Source organism: Erpetoichthys calabaricus, chromosome 15, assembly GCF_900747795.2.
Source record: "Erpetoichthys calabaricus chromosome 15, fErpCal1.3, whole genome shotgun sequence".
NCBI lineage: Eukaryota > Metazoa > Chordata > Cladistia > Polypteriformes > Polypteridae > Erpetoichthys > Erpetoichthys calabaricus.
Window position 1 is genome coordinate 65616176 of NC_041408.2, and position 21891 is coordinate 65638066.

General features: G+C 39.8%; 1 protein-coding gene across 1 annotated transcript in view; it reads left to right on the forward strand.

The window, feature by feature from the left end:
• The first annotated feature begins 210 nt into the window (after positions 1 to 210).
• The window catches only part of slc35f3b (solute carrier family 35 member F3b), a 360618-nt gene continuing 338937 nt past the window's right edge, over positions 211 to 21891 (forward strand). Inside the window, exons 1-2 of the mRNA XM_028820728.2 lie at positions 211 to 937; positions 1206 to 1435. Coding sequence (XP_028676561.1) covers positions 891 to 937; positions 1206 to 1435 — 277 coding nt within the window. The 5' untranslated portion in view covers positions 211 to 890. The remainder of the gene's footprint in view (positions 938 to 1205; positions 1436 to 21891) is intronic.

A 21891-nucleotide genomic window follows, 5' to 3' on the forward strand; every position in this document is an offset into this window, starting at 1 on the left:
CGGATTACTGACCGATCCGACAATATGAGCTATAAGGTAATTACCACAAAATTATTACCAAATTAAAAGTAAATAATGAAGTGAATCAAAGCCCTTTGGGCAGACTTGCTATCCTCTATTGACAGGAGAATTTTCCGAATCACCCGTGTGGCTGTCACTGCGCACTGGTCAGGAAATCTCTGCTTAAAGATAAGGGGCACATTCATGTCAGAACGGGTGCATCGTCTCGGTCAGACCCCCTTCAAATAAGCACAGCTCCAATTTAACACTCGAGCAGCTCTCGATAAAAGCCGTGGATTTCGAAATCCGCTTTTACGCAGGGTTACTTGCGGGCACTCCAGACATCTCAGATAAGCAATGACGGCTCAGAAGTGTGAAATTTAAAATTCTCGCAGTACATGTGGCTCCCTCTAGTTGAAGTTCACACAATAAAATGATTTGGAGGATTCTTGAATGAGTGAGGGTTGAGCGTAAGAGAGGCAGTTTCTTTTAAACCCCGCCCCCTTCTAATGGCAATGCCTTCCTTTTTTGTTTGTAAAGATCATTTAAATAAGATGATCACAGTATAAGACTGAGATCATAGTAGTGTGGATAGCCATGCGCATGCATTTTGATAATCGTATTCTTAATTTGCATGTAATAGACATGAATACACGATGGTGAGAATGCCTCCCAGTGGTTACATCTGTGAGTAGAGCTTGGCGATTATTTGGAACAATCTCATCATCGGCGGCGGCGGCGGCTGCTCTTCAGATGTTCCTCAGAATGGGATCGCTTCAGGAGCACTGAGGCTCGATGGCTGGCTTAACCGATGCGATCTTCACCCCAGCAGACGGCATCGGAGTATTCAAAGTAATTCATTCGACCAACACCCGCAACCTTTTTCTCTTATGGGGATCGGAGAGTTTCGCACTAAAACAGCCCGATCTGTTACCTTGTAAGTGGAAGTGTTTCTTACTAAGTGCAATATAAAAGAGAAAAAAGAGGGGCGAGTTGATAAAACTACAGCAGTTTTGTAACTGCTTTCTCTCGCTCACGATTTCTTTTACATAAACAGAAATATCAGTGGCAGAGGGTCGTTTGCGTGCAAGCCGTTAAACGTTATGCGGTTTCCTATTTGTATGTGCTGGCCTGGGCTGTCTAGCTGTCGGTCCAGGGTGCCTGCCCCATCTCCGCCGAACCCTCACTGTTTCGCTTCTTTTCAGAGGGATGCGGAGATCTCCAGATGTGAGCCCAAGACGGCTGTCCGATATCAGCCCCCAACTGCGCCAGCTGAAATACCTGGTGGTGGACGAGTCCATTAAAGAGGATCTGAAATCTTCCCGGTCCGTGGAGGACATCAGCACTGCTTCTGTCGGGCTAACTTCCATTGAAGAGAGGATTTTGAGGATAACGGGGTACTACGGCTACCAGCCTTGGAGCGCTGTTTACAGCAGTAAGTTCAAATGGCCAGTATGCGGCAGTTATTCTAGAGCGATTTGCCTGCACAGCATTCGCAAATTAGCTTTCTGTTGCATAAAACTGTGGAAATGTAAATGGTGTTCTGATGATATGAAATGGGATATAGTCAGCAAAGGAGCAAATCGGGTATTCTAGGCAAATAAATAGACAGGAAAGGCACTATATAACATGCAAAGATAGATCGCTTCTGCAGTCTGCAGTTTCGGAAAAATTCTCGACGGTCATCCTATCGGGACATGCAGTAGTTTTATTAATCGGTGACTTCAAGCGTTAACTGATTATTTCATCATTACGCGCTAAAAATACAGTAGGAAAATCTTGGAATAATCAGAGAGCTGTTAAATAAACGATTAAAAAAAAAAACAGACAACGTTTTGTTTTACCACCAACGTTTGTTCATTATTGTCCCTGGAGCATTTCAAATCAGCACTCTGGGGGCCGATGCTGTACCGGAGCCAGCAGCCTCAAGACTGGAACAAACCTTGCAGTTGATAAGAGGCCATCGTGGGGCACGCTGGCTCCCGTATGTCACGCCGATTTAAGTTACCAACCAAGGTAACCTACACGCCTTTAGACTAAAATCTGGAGAAAGCACCACATAGACAGCGACCTGACGCAAATATGAACCCAGAACCCTGGAGATATGAGGCGGCGAGGCTAATCAGGTGTGCACCAAACATCCATCAATCTGTGTTCTGACCCGCTGACCCAGTGCCGGTCGCGGGGGTCCTGTGCCAATCCCGGCAGGTCGCCAGTCTATCCGAAAGCACCCTAACAGATAAGTAATGAGGCTGCTTTTAAAGAAGCCGTTAATGTTATTTCTTTTTTGGGCTTAGTCAACGCGTCATTATTTTTATTAGGCAGCTTGCTAGCACATTTTGAAAACCCGCTTAAAAGGAAGGTCGCCGAAACTTTGAAGAGTTTCAGAAAGTTAACAATCGAATAGACAGATTTGGAAAGTGCAACATCGATCCCATTAGATCAATACTATTGACAGATTTGCATTTGATGGGGAAAATAAGGCTGCATTTCTTTGAATGGACTGCGTGTGTTTAAATTTTCCTTTTGTATTTACTGATCAGTCTCTGGCGCTCGTGGCTGCAGGTTTAAGGCGCACACTGCTGTCGGCCTTGGCACGATTCGATCACAGTGTCACTTGGCATCACGATTGCGCCTTTTAACCTGCCCGGATGGGCGACACCGTTAACTTTCCGCAGTGCTCATCTTTTCCCATCGGAAGACCTAGGACGGGGAATAACTTAAACGCAGGGGTAAATTGGTTGTCATTATTGAATTTAGAGACATGGATTTGTTGTTTTTAATGCATTTAATATAATGTTTGCATTTATCAAGGTGGAGCAAATGCTGCTGCAGCAGTCATGTTAGTAGCTTTCTCTGATTTGCATATAGTAAACGGAACAACACAATGTACATTACTCCTTCACAAACCCCATAACTCTCTTCTTCTCCCTCCCTTTGTTTTTAATAATTCGACACTATTTATGTGTATATCCACAGGTCTTTTCAGTTAATTTCATTCTTTGTGCTCCATGATGCTGCACTCTTAAAAATAAAGATGCCAAGTGGTTTTTCAGAGTGATGCCATTGAGAAACCATTTTAGGTTGTCAAAAGAACCATCTACATGAAGGTTTCAAAAGGAACCGTTATTTAGAACTATTAATGACTCCATGAGTTATGAGTAACAGATTTGTGAAATATCAATAGGTTAATGATTCAAAGCACTCTTGCTGTATACAATAACACAGGCAATCAGTTCAGGTGTTCTTGATCTGTTAGTATTTTGCTGGGTAGTCTATTATACTTTAAAGGTTTCTGTTTTGTTCACATAGTAAGAAACTTTTCAAAGACCAACAAACCAACTTCGTTTACAAAGAACAGTTCACAGAATGAAATAGAACCATTTCTCGACAAAGAACTATCAGGAACCATACAACCCACCAAAGGGCCATTAAACAACCAGTGATTTAAGAGTGTGGGATTGGCAATGGCTTCCATGACTCTGTAGTATTTGTTTAAGTGGACTTGAAAAATAAATGGACACATGAACATAATGCAAGTTTGTGTTTGCTTCAGTGTTTTTCTTGTCTAGAGATATCATAAAATGGGTGCCAGCAGCCATACTACATGCTTAACTTCAAGTGGATTACCTGCCCTAAAGTGCATGTTTGGCATGGCTGGTATGGAAACCGTTTTGGAAATGCTTGCTGCTGGAAGAGGTGTTTATGAGGCCAAACCTGTGGTTGGTGTGTGAAGCTGAATGCCCCAGTGCAGTGATGGGGACACTGGCCTGTAAAAATGGCATCATTCTTTTGAAAATACTTGGAATTGAGGTCCTGACTCTCTGTGGTCATAAATTCCTGGGAATCTTTCATAAAGAGTAGGGTGTTCAATAAAATTCAGGCCAAATTGCCCACTATAGTATGGTCATTCTGGCCCCTTAATCATCCTCTGTCTCTAATTGGCTAAATATCTCTCATCCCTTCATCACCTAAAACTTAATGCATGTTAAGAGTTTGGGTGCAAAATGGCTGTCATTGCATCATCCAAGTAGATGCCACAAATTAGTGATGGTGGAAGTGACTCCAACTTTCTACAGTATGTAAAATGCTCAGAGTAGTGAGAAAAGTGCTTTGTAAATGTAATGCTTTCCTCCTCCTCCTTCTTCTTCTTCATTTAGAAAACCAATTCAGAACCTGCAATTAATTCAACATCATTTCTTTTTGTATTGAGCTCCTCCGTGAATCCATTCAGGCTCTGACCACTGTAACAACTTTACAGCTGGTATGCAAATTACATCAAGTCAAGCTGGGGAGCATGCACTGGTACAGTGTGTTGTCGCACCCACCACATGACGAAACAACTTGGGATACCAGTTGGCAATCCCCCAGGCAGACACACGGTCCAGTCCCACCCTCCGGAAATGACCTTCTATCTGCCGCAGCCAGGTGTTAGGTGGGTGACCCCTTGGCCTCATCCAGCCACTCGATTCCCCAACAATGAGGATCCTGTGAGCCGGATCACCCTCAGGGAATCAGGCCACATGGCCGTAGTGCCGTAACTGACGCTCCCTCACAATGCAGGTAATGTGCCTCATTCGGGACTCCACGAGCAACCGCTCATTCAACACAAAGTTAAACCAACGGTACTCAAGGATTTTCCAGAGAGACATAGTACCATTAAATACATACATAAAAAACACAACCTATACTAAACATGCAGTAAAACATAACAAATTCAATATGGTTAACTCCACAGTCAAGGCAATATATATTAAGTCCATTAACAGTGCTAACACGGTACAACACTCTACTGCTGTCCATTAATAGTATAATGGCCAGTTGAGATCTGAAGAGAGGAGAGGAAAATGAATATTCCAATAAAGAGCATTCCCAGTGAAAATGAAGAGGCCTACAAATATTGTAACAGGCACCCTTCTGAGGCCACACACGTGGACATTCTACAACACCACAAGTATATGAAGAGGAAGGTGAAATCCATTCATCCTTGTTATCCAAGGCTTCCAGAACCTCTGGACAGGTGCCAGTCCATCATAGGCTTCTTGGACATATATAATTATTAATTGTACTCCAAAGCATGCATGCATGCTGGAGAGAAGGAAAACTTTGTTAAACTTCTTTCATCGTTATTTTGATGTTTCCATGCAGTAGGTGAGCCAAAAAATAATTACACTGAAAAAATACGTACATTTTAATTCTGGCTATGATCAGTCATGAACCGTCATAAAATACATTTCAAAGAGTGATTTAAACCCAACCCTATACTACTCCTGTGATTCCATCGCCTATATGTAGAAAATTATCATAAAATCCAGGGTGAATAGGTGACTCAATTACCTAAATGGTAAGAGGGCATAATTTGGGAATGCAAGAGTGGCAGGTCCTATGTGTGGCAGATACGGCTTCTCTCTGATATTTCATGCTAGGGCTAATCTCATGGGGCCAGACATCATTCTCAAACATGGATACATATCTGGGGACGACCATTTAGAAAGCGTGTAGTGATTAGCAGAGAAAACTTGTGCTGCAAAGGCTACACCCAAAAGGGTTCTTCTTAAAACATTCACCCCCATTTTCTTCACCGTCAGTGTTTTAAGGTGAGACAAAAGATGCTGAACTAAAGATCTGACACTGAGAGTAAATAAAAAGCTTAAAACGCTGTTATCCATTCAGGAGTTCAGTAGCACAAGGTAACTGAAGCTTAATAATTAATTTGCACATTGCAATGAGCTCTGCGACAACAGAGTCAGACACACACACACACACACACACCCACACACACACACACACACACACACATAGATCACTGCAGCTATTGGTCTCCATATGTTTGAGAAGTGCCTCTGTCTGCTACTATATCATTCTGTCATTTTAACTGCTGCATCACTATATGACATAACAACAGCAAACAGAGTTTACATAAGCATTGTGGTCTATGGATATTCAATGAGTTAAAACGCTGTGACTACTTTGTCATGGAATATTTGCATTTCCAATTAGACAGTAATGTTAAATTGTTAAATCCGCTCTGGTGGGACATCAGAAGGTGGATGCTTTGCAGCCTCATCTGTGCATCTACTGGTGTCGTTAGGCAAATTTGTTAATTCAGGTGTTTTGAGATCTGAAATCTGCATCTCCTGTGGCTCTTCATTATCCGCTCTCTTAAAGGCAGTCCTATTGATAGAGTGTGATACACCATTTATTTCAAATACATATTTTAAAGTTCATATTTTCATGACTATAGCTACCGATTCTCTCCAGCTTACATCAACTCCTACACTATCGTCATAACGCTGAACAACTGACATCACACACAGCACCTGTGACAGCAAATCGTTCACATTTACTATTTGTCCATTGATGAATTCAGATGTCAATATATAATCTACAGAAAGGTCTTTTCCTTGGAACAGGTTATGTTGATTTGTCAGATATGCAATTTGCTCTCTGCGCATGCAACACACATTTATATGTCTAGCAGGGTTTTTTTAAGAGATTTGTCGACTGTAGACAGTTCATCATAAACAGAAGCTTGATGTCTGTCGAATTAGGTTAACAACAGCGCCTCTGATTTTTGAAATTCAAAATTACCACCTCTACTTTGAATGCTGCCTTCATGTGGCATTGGATTGGTTTAGAAATGTGACACTTGGTGAACCACCTAATTGTTCCTTCGCAATTTTAAGCAAAATTCACTCGTGTTTGTCTCCAGATGGTGTATGTATATATATATGTATGTGTGTATGTATGTCTGGCTTCAGCGAGACTATGGTATGTCTAACCAATCCTCCAAAAATAAGCAACTATCAAATCCCAAGATTTTTCCCTCCTCGGTCTTTGAATTAGCTATACATAGAGAATCATTCTTGACAGGCTTAGTTTCTATTCACCTATCCATTTTATGAACCTTCCTATTCAAAATAGCTGGTGCATTTCAGGCTGGCATTCCAGAACATGCCACTGCAGTAGTTTAAAGATGAAGGTATTTCGCTAGAGAATAAGGAAAAGCCAGAATTTATGGAAGATTGCTCACAAACATAAACCCAGAGAGAACATAGAAGCCTTGCCAGGGTACAACTTTATACTACTTTCCAAAACTACAGTTTGTAGTGATGAAGAATATACTGTATGTGCATGAGCTTGTGATCTATCAAGTTGTATGCAGCACATAAATAATGGCTTTATTTGCTGGTGTGAATATTTTATTTTTCTAAATGCACTGTGTATCTCTCAAGGTTTATTTTAGCAAGTTGCAGAGAATAGCAAAAAGAGACAGAGGAACCGGATAACTGTATTTTTGGAACAATGAAAATGCAGGTAGCCTCTGAGACCTGAGTTCACTTCATGGATGGGCTGCTCTCTGTTTGAAATTGTAATACTTTGCTTATTGTTTTGCTGAGGACTGTTTCCCTACAAGACAATTTGACATGATAGGATTAAGACTGACTTATGCCCATAACGCAGCCTTAACAATGGTGCCCACTTGGCCCTGCCATTGCTTAACTGACAAATCAGCCGATGAGTTAAATGCCAGCCAGCTGTATTTACACTTGAAGGAAACAAAATTCTTACTCCGTGACACAGAAACGAATGTGGTATCTGTTGACACCTTCAAACAAAACTTTTAAGCTTGGGTCACTCACCGTACCAAAGAAAATGCTCTTTAAAAATGCAGATTAAAGTTGAACATGACATATAAGGACACTTACAAATAAAAGGGTAAAGCCGAGTGTGGCAGTGAAAGAGTTAAGAGCATAATAGCTGGGGGGAAAAAAACTCTGCATTGCCCCCCTGCCCTTGGTGCTTTAAGCATGTGCTTATATTAATTAATAGTTAATCCAGGGCTGGACTCTCGTCTGTCCCAGGGTGGCAGTGTGCCTGAGCATGTCCTTGTGGTAGACTGGCATTCCGGGTGGGATTGGTTCCTTTACTGCACAGAGAGGCTGTGGCTGTTCACACGCACTACTGGATAAATGCAGGTTCACCAGACGGACAAATGAAAAACTTTATTAATAAATTGCGCTATTAAGCGTCCAAAAAAATACTAGAGATGGGCTGACCCAGATTCACCCAAGGATCTTCATCTGTGGAAAGTCTACTGAGCTACGGAGCACCATAATGTTTACTACAAGGTCCTCGCATTTCATGTAACATTAATGATAATCTTGCAGGTTATGAAGCAGATATAAAAATAAAACTCCTCAGAAGTTATTTTTTGAATTACTGTTTTCTTTCCACAAAAACTGTTTTAAAGCAAATACCTTAGATCAATGACACAAACAGGCCATTGTGCGTAACAAAGCCAGAGCTTGTCAGTTCTTTAATTCTAATTTTTCCAAAATCTTTAATCCAGTTATAATGCATGTAAATTTACTCTCTTACTTTCTTGGTAAAATCAAAAGTTCAGAATCTTAGAAAATGTTTTGAGCAAAATTGGAACTGAAGACTGGATTTTGTACTCTATATTGTTTAATTTTAATTGGATTTTCAAATATAAATGCATTAAATTCATAGCAATATAAGAGAGCATGCAGAGCTTGCACATGCCATATTTTGCTTAACACATTTCTATAATATTGTGTGTAATGATTTGCTGTTAATGGTAGAGCGTACAAAGAGTAGAAAGTGAGCTAAGCAGTAAACAAATATTTCTTATTTTACCAAGCTATTTTTTGTATTGTTTTACAACAGCTAGTACAAATGCAGTATTAAGCTTGGTTTCTTCATATCTCCAGTCATTGTCCATATAGAGTTTTCATGTTCTTCCTGTGCCTCTGTCAGTGTTCTTTAAGGTGTTTTTCCTCCTTCATCCCCAGAGATGTGTACATTAGGTGAATTAGTGTCTATAAGTTTTGTGTGTGAGTGTGTCCTGCGATGGACTAATGTCCTGTCTAGTGTTGGTTCCTGCCTGATTGTGTCAGGATAGCCTCAAATTTTCCATGCCAACCCACAGTCAGATTAAGTAGGTTTAAGAATGTCCTGTAAATTCAGAATTTTAACTGCTTATTCAAATGCAGAGCTCTCAGTCCTATGTACTTTGAAAAAATCTTTTATCTCACAAGAGAGAAAAAAAAAAAAAACTAAACAGTTTTGTGCATCAATCGGCCAAGGACGAGCAGAACTGGAAGAGCGTAACTCCACACTTCTCTTTACCTCTTCAGCCTTTGAATGTATAGAAAGTGCAGTACATGCTCTTTTAAAAAATTACAACTACCGTGCTGCAAAAGTGGGAGAAATAATAAAAATCATTTACAACAAATGCACAGAGTGAGGAATACATAAATTAACTAATGTAAAATATTTGTCTCGGTATGAAGTAGAAACCTTACATAACACTACACCTGGTTGAGCTTCACTATTTCCTGTAGCTGTCCAGTAGAACGGAAAACAGAATAATTTTGTTTTTTCAATTACTGCTAATTAAACTGATGATAAAAGGGAAAAAAATCCTTAAAAAAAAAAAGCTTAGAGGGAAAACTGGTACCATTCAGCATGCCTGCTGCTTCTGAAATTAAATTCGCTTTTGATGGTAGTTTGTTTGGTACAGTATGTAGAATATCACTGATTAGCACACCACCAGGCTTACTCAAAAGTCTTTTTTTTTTTTTCAGTCCTCAATTTTTTATTGACTTAAAGAAACACATTATTCAAATATAGTTTACTGACATTAGGGGCATTCAGTGCCTTGAAAAATTATTCAACCCCCAAAACGTCTCTCACATTTTATTGTCAGTTAGTCATCATCCAACCCGCTATATCCTAACACAGGGTCACGGGGGGTCTGCTGGAGCCCAATCCAAGCCAACACAGGGCTCAAGGCAGGAACAAATCCTGGGCAGGGTGCCAGCCAACCGCAGGGCACACGCACAACACCCACACACCAAGCACACACTAGGGACAATTTAGGATCTCCAATCCACCTAACCTGCATGTCTTTGGACTGTGGGAGGAAACTGGAGCGCCCGGAGGAAACCCACGCAGACACGGGGAGAACATGCAAACTCCATACAGGGAGGACCCGGGAAGCGAACCCAGCTCTCCTTACTGCGAGGCAGCAGCACTGCCATGCTGCCACATTTTATTGTTTCAGATTCTAGATAAAATCTATCCAAGCTGATTTATGAAGTGGTATACATCGTGCCATATAAAAAAAGAAACGTCAACAATTTGCTAAAAAAGCTGAGAATTGTCAGATATAATAAAGAATTTGTATCTTTTGTAAATACAGTATAAGGCTAACTTTGCTCAGGTGCAGAGTATTAACTTACCAACTCACCCAGTTTGTTGTAGGAGATGAGTGGATCACCTGTTCTCAGTATAGTTATGAGAATAAATCCCCCACTTCTTACTGGGGTCCAACAGTGTGTTTGAGATTTTCCACAAAGCAAGCCTTCAAAACAAGTGAGGGATAGACATACTTATAGCGAAGCACAGAGGAGAGGATGTTCACTGCTCCACAGTCTCCAATGGCCTTCATGGAACAGTAGCATGGAAACAGCCCAGGCTGGAAAAGAAAAAGAAAAGCGACCTTGCTTAAAAGAATTTGAAAAACATCACTTGGAGGATACTAAAAAGATGTGGTAGAAAATGTTGTGGTATGCTGAGATTAAAGTGGAAATTTGTGGCTTGAGCACTAAGCCTATGTCAGGCGCAGATCAGACAGGTAACAACATCTCCGTTATAAAATAATGAGGTAGCAGAGTCCTGTTGTGGGGCACTCTAGTGTAGACTGATGGGAAGATGAATGCTGCATAATATAGACCGATCCTGGAGTAAAGCCCTGTTAACAGAAAGGTTAAGCTGGGAGAAAGTTTGGCTTTCAATGGGACAATGATCCATGATCCAAAGCACACTACCAGAGTAACCGTGGATGTTGTTGGATGTGTGTGTATATAAATGTGTAAGAGTACATGTGTAAATATAAACACACATTCACTCTTATGTATTCACATGCATGTGTACATAAATGTACACGTAGATTTAGGCCCACACATGTACAGTACTTTTACAAATCCTTGCAGACACAACCACACACACAAATAGTATTTATTATATATGGGGCTCCAAAGAATGGCTATGTCTTACAGTATATTGTCATACATGCAAGTATGTATTTCACTGTACACTGTACATGTAACAGTATTACTACTACTTTTATGTATATTTGTTTGCAAGTACTGTATGTAAGCAGGCATACACACACACTCATACACATCCATATTTATACCTGCTCATACACACATACACACACCTTCACATTGTCATTGGTCCTCATGCAGCCATGAGCTGCGCTGTCAGGTCAGTTGCTCCAGTGTGTAAGTGGCTCCATGTGCCTTTCCTTGAATGTACCCAGCTAGAGAGTGGTACCCCATCCAAAGTTGGTCTCATCCTGCACACTTCACTTTTGGTAGTGACTCCAGCCTCCAGACATCCATGACGGATAACTAGGCTACTATGAATTTTTACACACTTTTTCATTGTAATACTTGACATCAATTTGGCTGCTTCCTCTTGTGTGAATATGCTGGAAAACAGTAGTTAGCAAGGGACTTGGCTAATTATCTGGTTTTTTTTTTGCAGACTAAATTATTTTGATTATCTGATCTGATATGAATAAGATATGCATATTACATTGATTTCACTTGTATATTTTTTATTGTAATGAAATCCTAAACTTAATTAAATAAAAATGTAGATGCATGTATAGTATATTTATACATCACTTGGAGGATACTTAAAAGATGTGGCAGAAAATGTTGTGGTATGTTGAGATTAAAATGGAAATTTGTGGCTTGAGCACTAAGCCTATGTGAGGCGCAGATCAGTCAGGTAAGAACATCTCCATCATAAAATAATGAGGTAGCAGAGTCCTGTTGTGGGGATACTTTTTAGGGACTGGCATATACTAGCTGTCCCCCTTGGCTCGGCACATAATAGTGAAACAGGACAGTGAGGAGGGCCCTGCCTGGCTCCCTACTCCTGACGTCACGCTTCCTCCTCCCCTCTGCCCGCAGCCTCTGTCTCGCATTAGTGCAAATATATTGCTCATGCAAACGAATTATGATTCTTGGCATGATGATAGAAGTCGCAAAATCAACCAGAATGTTCAAGCAAATTATAGAAAAAAAAAACAATCTAAATCCATTAAGTAATTCTCTCGTTCGCTAGGTAAGTAGAGGTAAGGAATGCCCCGAGGCTGGCACGTGAGTGAGGAGGATCCTGCCTCTTTCCCCTCAGCCTGCTGCGTGTCTCTTGGATTCGCACAAATAAATCACTATATATACAATATATATACACTTGCTGTGTAAGCCCGGGGTCCAGGAAACTATTGAAAACGTCAGAAAAAAAATTGAAATGTAGAGATGTCCGGTAATTGAAAGGAACTGCTCTTAGCATCTCTTTCCCCTACCTATAGGATTCATTTTGCTGACGTGCTCACATCGCTTGTGTATTAGTGGTGGGAGGAAAAGTAAAAGGGATACCATTTTGCTGATGTGCTGGCCTCGTTTGTGCTATTAGCAGCTAAGCAAGTTTTTTGTTTCCTCTGAGCCCTTACCCCGACTCCACCTCTCACTTCTGGGCCGGACAGACAGACACACACACTTCCACGCATAGACGTTTATATATAAGATAATATAGTTGTCAGTCAAGGGAAGGACATGGGTCAAACGGAAATTTGGGGTGTCAACTGGGCCACCCTATTTTCAAAAAAATTGAAAGCAAGAGTTTCTTTTTAGTGTAGAGTTAACAACTGTTAAGACTTTAGCCACTGGCTTCCCAGCAATAGGCTCAGGAGAATGGTCTTATGACAGGATCAATGTTTTGTAAGTTGGTGCCCTTTTCTCCTGAATGAGATGTCACTTCTCTGGAGCACCTCGCTTTTATAGCTCCTTGGCTCGCTCAAAGAGGCATAGTCAGTTTCCCTCGGTGGGAGTCTCCTCGGAGAAGTGTGTGATAAGAGAGATACAAGAGTTAGCAATCACTCCCCCTGGTGTCCCGGAGTGGTAGCACTTGCCTCAGATGAGCCAGGAAGGTGACCCTTGGACGCACATGCATAACTGCATACATATATATATATGTATATATGTATATATGTATATATGTATATATGTATATATATGTATATATGTATATATATGTATATATGTATATATATGTATATATATATATATATGTATATATGTGTGTGTATGTATGTATATGTATGTATGTATGTATGTATGTATATATATATATATATATATATATGTGTGTATGTATGTATGTATATGTATGTATGTATATGTATGTATGTATATATATATATATATATATATATATATATATATATATATATATATATATGTGTGTATATATATATATATATATATGTACTGCCAAATGAATTTGTGAATTTCCCCTTGTGATTAATAAAGTATCTATCTATCTATCTATCTATCTATCTATCTATCTATCTATCTATCTATCTATCTATCTATCTATCTATCTATCTATCTATCTATCTATCTATCTATCTATCTATCTATCTATCTATCTATCTATCTAGTAGCAGTTGTTTTTTAACACCACTGGCCACCTCCTCAAGTTAAACATTTGAAACCTGTTAGCTAGTCAGCTGACATCTTTTAAAATTTCACACCTTAACTTGTTGCATGGTGCTATGTTAACTCCTTCTTTAAGATCATGTTCCGTGTGTGTCGAGTCCGCTGGCACTATTGCTGGATGTGACATCCTGTTTTTAATGCACCTGAAATTCCTCGGCTCAGTTTCTGTCTTCCATTGGTGTTACATTACAGGAAGGAAAACACACGTAAATAACTGCTGGTGTTTTTGAATTATTGACAGAATTCAGGAAATTCCATCCGCCTTCCTCTGCAGGTGTGATTGCTACTGGGAAAATATGACAATAAACTGATTATATAATATGTGCTTTAAATAACACATTTTAACATATTTGAGAGGTATTAATAGTGGGTTATTTCTGCACATTTTCAATACGGTATTGCTTTTTAAAATACACAGATTTATAAATACTGTTTGTTTTCTAGAATTTGTGCTTCATTATCTATTGGCAGCCAAAGGAAATAAGTGTTTGTGTTCTGTGTGTACTGATATGGCCTCTCATTGCAGCCTTAATAACAGTTCTTCAGTTTACTATTTTTGTGGGATTTCCATATTATGTAACATGGCAAAAACATAAAATCAAACCATTAGTTCATGTAAAGGCTGTTTCATACAAACTTTTAAACTTGGATTTGGCATGAGTGGTTATTCTTAAAGGCCTCGGCTACAGGTATACTTAATGACTTCCTGATGTTCAGAATCAATACATTGCCCAAAAAAGAAGAAACCATAAGATACAGTAGGCTTTTAAGAACTTGAAAAGCTTGCCAAAGCCTACAAAAACAATGCAGACATAAATGTACGTGTATTCTATATTATGCATGGTGTTTTCTATTTTAACAGTAATAATCTGTTACTATGTGGAGAACTCTGAGCCTGTATAAGAGGAGCTGCGCTATATAAGAATAAATTGACTGCAACTGAAAATCCACCCAGTAGGTGCATTGAACTGCAAAGTGTGCCTAGTGACCCGAGTTGGATTTTAATAGCTTTGAAGGTTCTTTTAGTGACAGATCTGCTGGTGTGGGGAGAGAACGGTTCTAAATCCTTCTTTGTGCTCAGTGGTCAAGATTGTTAACCTCTTATATCGGTAAAGCAATTGCTGTTTTTAAAACTGACTTATAACAACCATGCTCTGTGTTTCCTACAGTATATCTTATATGTACTTTATAATCCACCTGATAGCACGGTTACTTCAGGCAGACAGAAATCAATCTTTATTACATAAAATACAGAAAGCACCATTGCTCAAGGCACAAACCAATCCATACTTCAATTCAAGAAGACAGAACGTGAGCTATACATAGACTGGCTGATACAGAGAGCAAATTTTGCATTACAGATCATCTAGACTAGTAGTAGCTGGAGGAAAACATTTCATGATGCAATTCTGAAAGAAGCTCACCTTCTGCTGTTTAAATGTATACTGGCTTGTATTTTCAAGACTTCTTATGATTGTAGTCGAGATGTTATGTGTATTTTTTAACAGTGACTTGCTTTTTGCCACCCTCCCATAAAGCTGCGACTGGTAAAGCACAATGGGAACATTTGTTGTCTGCACGGTCTCTGCAGTCTTAGACACTGTAGCTTGCAACTTCTTCAAAGCTCTCCTAGGTATCTTGCTGGCCTCTCTCTCTCATTTTCTTCTTGCATGACAACTCTGTTTTTGTAGACACCTTGGTCTCAGCAGATTTACAGCTCCGTGATGCTCTTACCATTTCTTAATGATTGACTTTACTGGACTCCAAGGGATATTGTCATGACCGGGGCTCAGTTTTACAGTCTTAAGGCCTTTTTCTCTGTTAAACACTATTTTGCATAACCGATATTAGAGTTGCATCTCGCGTTTCTAGGGGTGTGGTCTCCGGGGTCATGACCTCAAGTTCATCAGCATCACGGGATAAAAGGTCAGCATCTGTATCTGATCTGTGGATAAATCCTTTAAAACTTTAAAACAAAGTTTCACTTTGTTATTGATATTCATGTTTTGCTTGGTTTGTACTTCTTGCCTGATTTTTGGCTGTAATTTTTGCCTCTCATCTGGGTTTTGGTTGCCTCATTTATTTTTTTATTTGTTTTGCCTTTTGCACGCATCTTCCTGTTGGACTCAGAACATTAGCTATTTGTTTCCTGCAGAGTCAGGACAGATATTCAGTGACTTGAAGATTTTCTTGTTTCCATCCACTGCCTTGTGCTTTTCAGACCCCTTTGCATGGAGGCGCTTGGAGTGTCCTTTTTATCTTCATTGTGTAGGTTAGGCCATTGTACTGACTCACCACAAGTTGGACATTTCAGATAAGGTGTAAAAATACTGTAACCAAATGAAACCTGTACAGTTGACCTATATTGAACTAATTCTTTGACTCTGAAAAACATTTGATTACACCAGTGATTGTTTAGGTGTGTAAAGGGGGTGAATATTTATTTGATTGTAAGCAGTAGTTCATATTAGGGAGAGTGTTAATGGAGTTTATTAATTTATTTAAAAAAGTAAAGAGGAGCAATTAGTGAGGGAAAGTGTAGAAGTGAAAAGAAGTGGTTGGTGTAGCTCAGCGTTGCATGTTCACTGTTGTGTCATTAAAAGAGTTGGCAAGTAGTCCACAAACTGGGGTGACCATCTCTGTGTGATTTCCTCTTATCGAGGACTCCTCTGCTATACTACTGAGGTCACTCAAGAACCAAGAAGAACCGACATTCGATTCTGGTAAGGTGGAAATAGAGGAATCCATTCACTCACTCTTACAGCACCATATCAACAACATCCAGCTTTTACACTATTAGTTATTTAGAGTTTTATATTTGTTATTAATTTAGACCACTTTGCAGAGACCTGTTTTCATACTGACATTACAAAAAGAGACAGATTTAACCCACTTTGATTCAATATTATTCAACAATAAAATATGAAAACTTTACTTTTTAAAGGCACTTTACAATTCAATATCTTTGTGAGCACTGAGATGAAAAATACACATTTTCCCATCCATCCTAATCTGTTGTCTTTTACTTTCTATAACTACACCATGTCTGTGTTTTGCATTAGTAAATAAGAACGACAGGAGACAGAGGTCCATGCTGTAGTGGAGTTCAGTGAGACTAGCCACAGGTTTACTGATCGGTACCATCTTGGCACTTTATAGATAACTAGCTGTCCACCATGGCTCCACCCTCGTAGTAGTGAAACAGAACAAACCTTAAAAATCAATAAAACAAAAAAAAAATGTTAATCTGGCCAGGGCAGAAGGTAGGTATACTCCAACGTGGAAAGCTGGCACTGTATCTGATCATGTTCAGCTCTGATGGGAGAGCGTTCCCCCATGAGGAGAGAAAAGCACGTGGCCGTGATATCTCTGGCAATCAGCAGCTACCCTCTAAAAGACACATAGCTCTGATCTCTCTCTCAAAAACGTCAAACGTTACTCCTTAACAGTCTGTAAATGATAATGTCTGCTGAACAAACTGGTATTGCTAGCTAAGCAGAGGCAAAGTATCCTGCAACATGTGACAAGAGGTAAACCAACTTGAATGGAGGCTGGCGCATGAGTGAGGCGGGCCCCGCCCTTCTGCCCTCAGCCCGCAGCCTCTCTCATGCATTCACGCAAATAAATCAGTGCAGCAAGCGAACTATGATACTTAGTGCGATGAGAGAAGTCGCAAAATCAACCAGAAAGTTCAAGCAATTTATAGAAAAAAAAAACCCAATCTAAATCCATTAAGTAGTTCTCTTATGAAAAGTGGACAGACAGACAGACAGATGTTGGATTTTATATATATAAAAGCCATCCCCCATGGCTCCACCCACGTAGTACTGAAACAGTATGGTGAGGAGGGCCCCACCCAGCTCCATACTCCTGATGTCACGATTCCCCCTCCCCTTGGCCCGCAGCCTCTCCGTCGGATTAGCATGAATATATCGCTTCTGCAAGTGAACTATGATTCTTAGCACGATGAGAGAAGTCGCAAAATCAACCGGAATGTTCATGCAAATTATAAAAAAAAAAATCTGTTAATTTATTCTCTCGTTCGCTACCTAAGCAGAGGTAAGATACGCCTTGAGGCTGACATGTGAGTGAAGAGGGCCCCGCAGCGTGTCTCTCGGATTCGTGCAAATAAATCAGTACCGTAAGTGAACTATGATACACAGAGCAATGAAAGAAGTCACAAAATTAACCGGAGTTTTCAAGTAAATTATAAAAAAAAAAACCCAATCTAAATCTGTTAAATTGTTCTCTTGTTCACTAGCTAAGCAGAGGTAATATACGCCCTGAGGCTAACATATGAGTAAGGAGGGCCCTGACCCCCTCCCCTCGGCCCGCAGCGTGTCTCTCGGATTCGTGCAAATAAATCGGTACCGCAAGCGAACTGTGATACATAGCACAATAGGAGAAGTTGCAAAATCAACTGGAGTGTTCAAGCAAATTATAGAAAAAAACCCAATCTAAATCCGTTAAGTAGTTTTCTCGTGAAAGCAGACAGACATACATACATACAGATACAGTATATGTTGGATTTTATATATATAGAAATATATAGAATATAGATGTGCATCTCTCACAGTTCTAATATATTATAGGAAGATAAGCATTCTTTTCATGAAAGCATAAAGAGTAAAATGTTTGCCATATCAGTTCGCTCAGTTTTTTAATCGAAATGTAGAGGGGCTTTTCATAAGTAGGTAATAAGTGAAAGTCACATTCACAGTGATAAAGTTTCACAAAGGCAAGAGTAGGTTAGACGCATTTTGAATTTTTAACTCTAGAGACAAGAGCAAGGTCATTGGCTTAAAACCACTCAAGTTGTCTGCTCATCAAAAGCCACTTGCATTTTCTGCTACAGATTCCACCCTTTTTAGCCAAAGAAATCAAATCCCTTCCTTCAGTTCAAGTAAAGGTCACCCTTTAATGGGACTTCCTTTTCAATATTACATGCCGTCTGTTGCCTTTGTCAGCTTTTACCTTTAGTGAAGCAGGTGAGGGATATTGGCCAAAATGCTGCAATATATTAGATCAACAGCAAACGCTTCTTTTCTCTGAGGACTCCTTGTATCAGCAGCTATGTGAGTGGAATGTTGTGCTTTCAGATTACAAATCAGCAGAGTTAGCCTTAAGACAGCCACTAGCAGATTTCACAAATCATACATTGTCAGCTCCTTTCTCACATTCTTCTCTCGTATTTCATTGTCTCCATCACTATCCTATAGCTATACTTCAGGATTTTGCTTGTTTTTATAAAGTGATAAATAAGTTTGATCATTATTTGATCCTAGTTAGATTTTTTCTCAAATACTTCAGCTAATAATGACATGTGTAACTAGGGTAATAGGCTGCAATTCATATAACAGTTAGCACCCAAGGGAGAGGACACTTCTGGGTTGTCTTTGAGTGTATTTGCAATGCATTCTGGGAAGCTGAGAACTCAACTACTAAAGTAATTGATCATTCAGTCTTTATTATATTTAGCACCATTAACTGTACACATCATTGCAAATTATTATACTGTACAACACAAAACATGAAAGTGAAATCAGTAAAATAAAATTAACACAGCTGTGCAGTTAAGAAACAAATCTATAAAGCACTGACAGATACCAGGGAGATGGGGATTATAACTGGTATTTCAACCAGCAAATATCAAAAGGAGCTTTACGAATCAACAAAGTCTCATTTAGCAAAAGCTGCCGTCATTTGGGTGCTCATGGTAAATGTAATGATTTACTTCATGAGGTAGAAGTACATAACAAACAAAAATAGCTACAGCAGATATTTGCAGTATTAAAATGTATGCTTACCATGTTTAAAGTCTAAATATTCTCAATTATAATAGAAATGTGTCATTTTTCACCCTCTGACAATGGTCCATAGAGGGCTAGATCCCACATAAAGGATCAAAAATAACATCATATTCTAACTACTTGCTTATGGCCTGTTTGGCCTTCTGGTAGTGTATCATATAGGGCTAGGACCACCAAGTAAAGAATCAGATGTCAAAAATATCTGTGGAAGAAATCTCAAAATCACATAAACCACACTCCACATGCTCATATTACCACTCTCCATTTTTTTGAAGTTTTGTGAAAAGGAGTAACTTTGTCCCCTCTCATCCTATGTGGAACGCAGCCCGGACGCAGACAGGCAGACACCGATGGTTTACACCCAAGCACACGTTTATTCATATTTCTAATTTACAAGTGCTACGCACAATCCAGTGCCCCTGCACCAAACACCATCAGTCCAGGCCTTTTTCAGTAATGCCTCTTCTTCTGACTGCCTCCACTCCTCTCCTCCGAATTCTGTCCTCTTCCACCTGACTCTAGCCATCGAACGGAAGGAAGACAGCCCTTTTTATCTTCACCGGGATGTGCTCCAGGTGCTTCCCGGTGAACTTCTGCTGGTACTTCCTGGTGTGGCGGAAGTGACGGCTGAGCACCCGGAAGCACTCCGGGTGTCCTTGGTATTCCACACCTGGAGGTGCTGGCAGAGGTGCTGATGGCCAGGGCTCTTCAGGCATCAGGGCGCCCCCTGGTGGTGACCACGGGCGCCTATAGGGTTGAGCTTCCATGCTCTGTTCCCGTGGTCCCCATACCAACCAAGACAGCTGCCCTCTCGTGGTCCGGAGGGGGCGTAGTCCCTCTCCCGGTCCTTCCTGGCATCCTGGCTGGGTACAGCCCCCAGACGCTCACCACACCTATTAGGGGGTCGATTGATGTGGCATGCACAACAAGTCTGCTCTATTGTCTTCTTAAAGTAGCTTCCATTTCTTTAGCTATGTTAATGTCTGAGGGTATGTGACGTGTGATGTCATCAAAACTACTGTTTACAGGTCAGCATCATGCATCTCATGATTTTCTGAGATTTTAGATTCTTCAAAGAATCAATTAGTCAGTTAGTGTTTAGTGAAATTCAAAGTAAAAAGTTTATACAAAATAAGGAAAAAAGTTGATAATGCATGCAAAAAAAAGGGCGAAAGGGGAATTTCTTGTTCATAGCATTCTGCTTGAAGCTTTTGTTAAGTATTAGGCTACATTTCTAAGGATTACATACAGTATGTTATCCATTCATCGCCTATACGTATATAACAGTCGGACAACCATTTTGCCCTTAATGCCATGCTACAGTATCTAATAGTCTGTTGTTGTGTCTCAGCTAAGTAATCCGATGCAGGGCAGCACTCTCCACAATTAACAGGAGTCCGGAGATAAGTCCAGTTGACAACTGCTTTATTTCAAACATGATTTTCAATATATATACTGTAAAACAGTCTGATGCAATGAAAGAATAGTCTGATACAATCTAGTTACCATAACATTGGATAGATGAATTACTTTTACAAGGATATACTCTATACCAAGACCTGGTATACAAATGGAATGAACAGTCCTTTTATTGCCAAAATAAAGTCCATTTTAAACAAGCAAAAACAACAAGAAAGTCCTATCCAATATTTGGGTTTCTTTCTAACTGTCTAATCTAAAATATACCATTGTCACACAAAGCTACATTAAGAACATTCTATTACCTTTAACTTATAAGTGGTGCAAGAGTATCTGTGTTACAGGTACGTTATTTTATATAAGCAAAAATAAAGGTACATTTACCATTTACATTAACTTAAAGGATCTGGCTCTTACACAGAGTTTTGTATTTCACCACTTCATAGCTCTGGCCTTCGGCTTGTTATTTCCACATCAGACATCTCCCAGTTCTCTTTCCATATAAAAAAGCTGGTACATAGTGCAGTCAGTACATTGAGAATGTCACATTACACAACCATGATATTGCAGAGAATAATGAATTATATGGTTCTCTCATGACCTCTTAGTACAGATTGAAATTTCCAAAGTATTGCTGTTTAGCTGTATTTTGGCAGCCAATTACCATGATGGCTTAAAGCACCAGTGATTGTAGGAATGATTTTTTTTGTATGGTGAGTTTTTGTATGGTGAGTTCCGCTGCAGTTTCAGCATGTACAGTATTTTTCCTCTTTCCTCTTTGTCATGACAAACACAATACATCAGATGCACAAGCCTCTCTTCTAGTTGCACAGTCCAAAGCACCTACTGACCTTCTTTCCTTGTTGCGACATTGTATGCATTGTACTTTTGACTTTCAGCACTCATTAGTTGACACCTCTCTCACTCACAAGGGCTGACTAGCACAAAATGAGATCTGTTCAGTTTTATTGTGGCTTGACACACTGTGCTATAATGGAGTTGTTGAGTCTGCACAAGTGGTGTTGAGTGAAGAGTGTGTGCTGTAGCCATCTGCAACT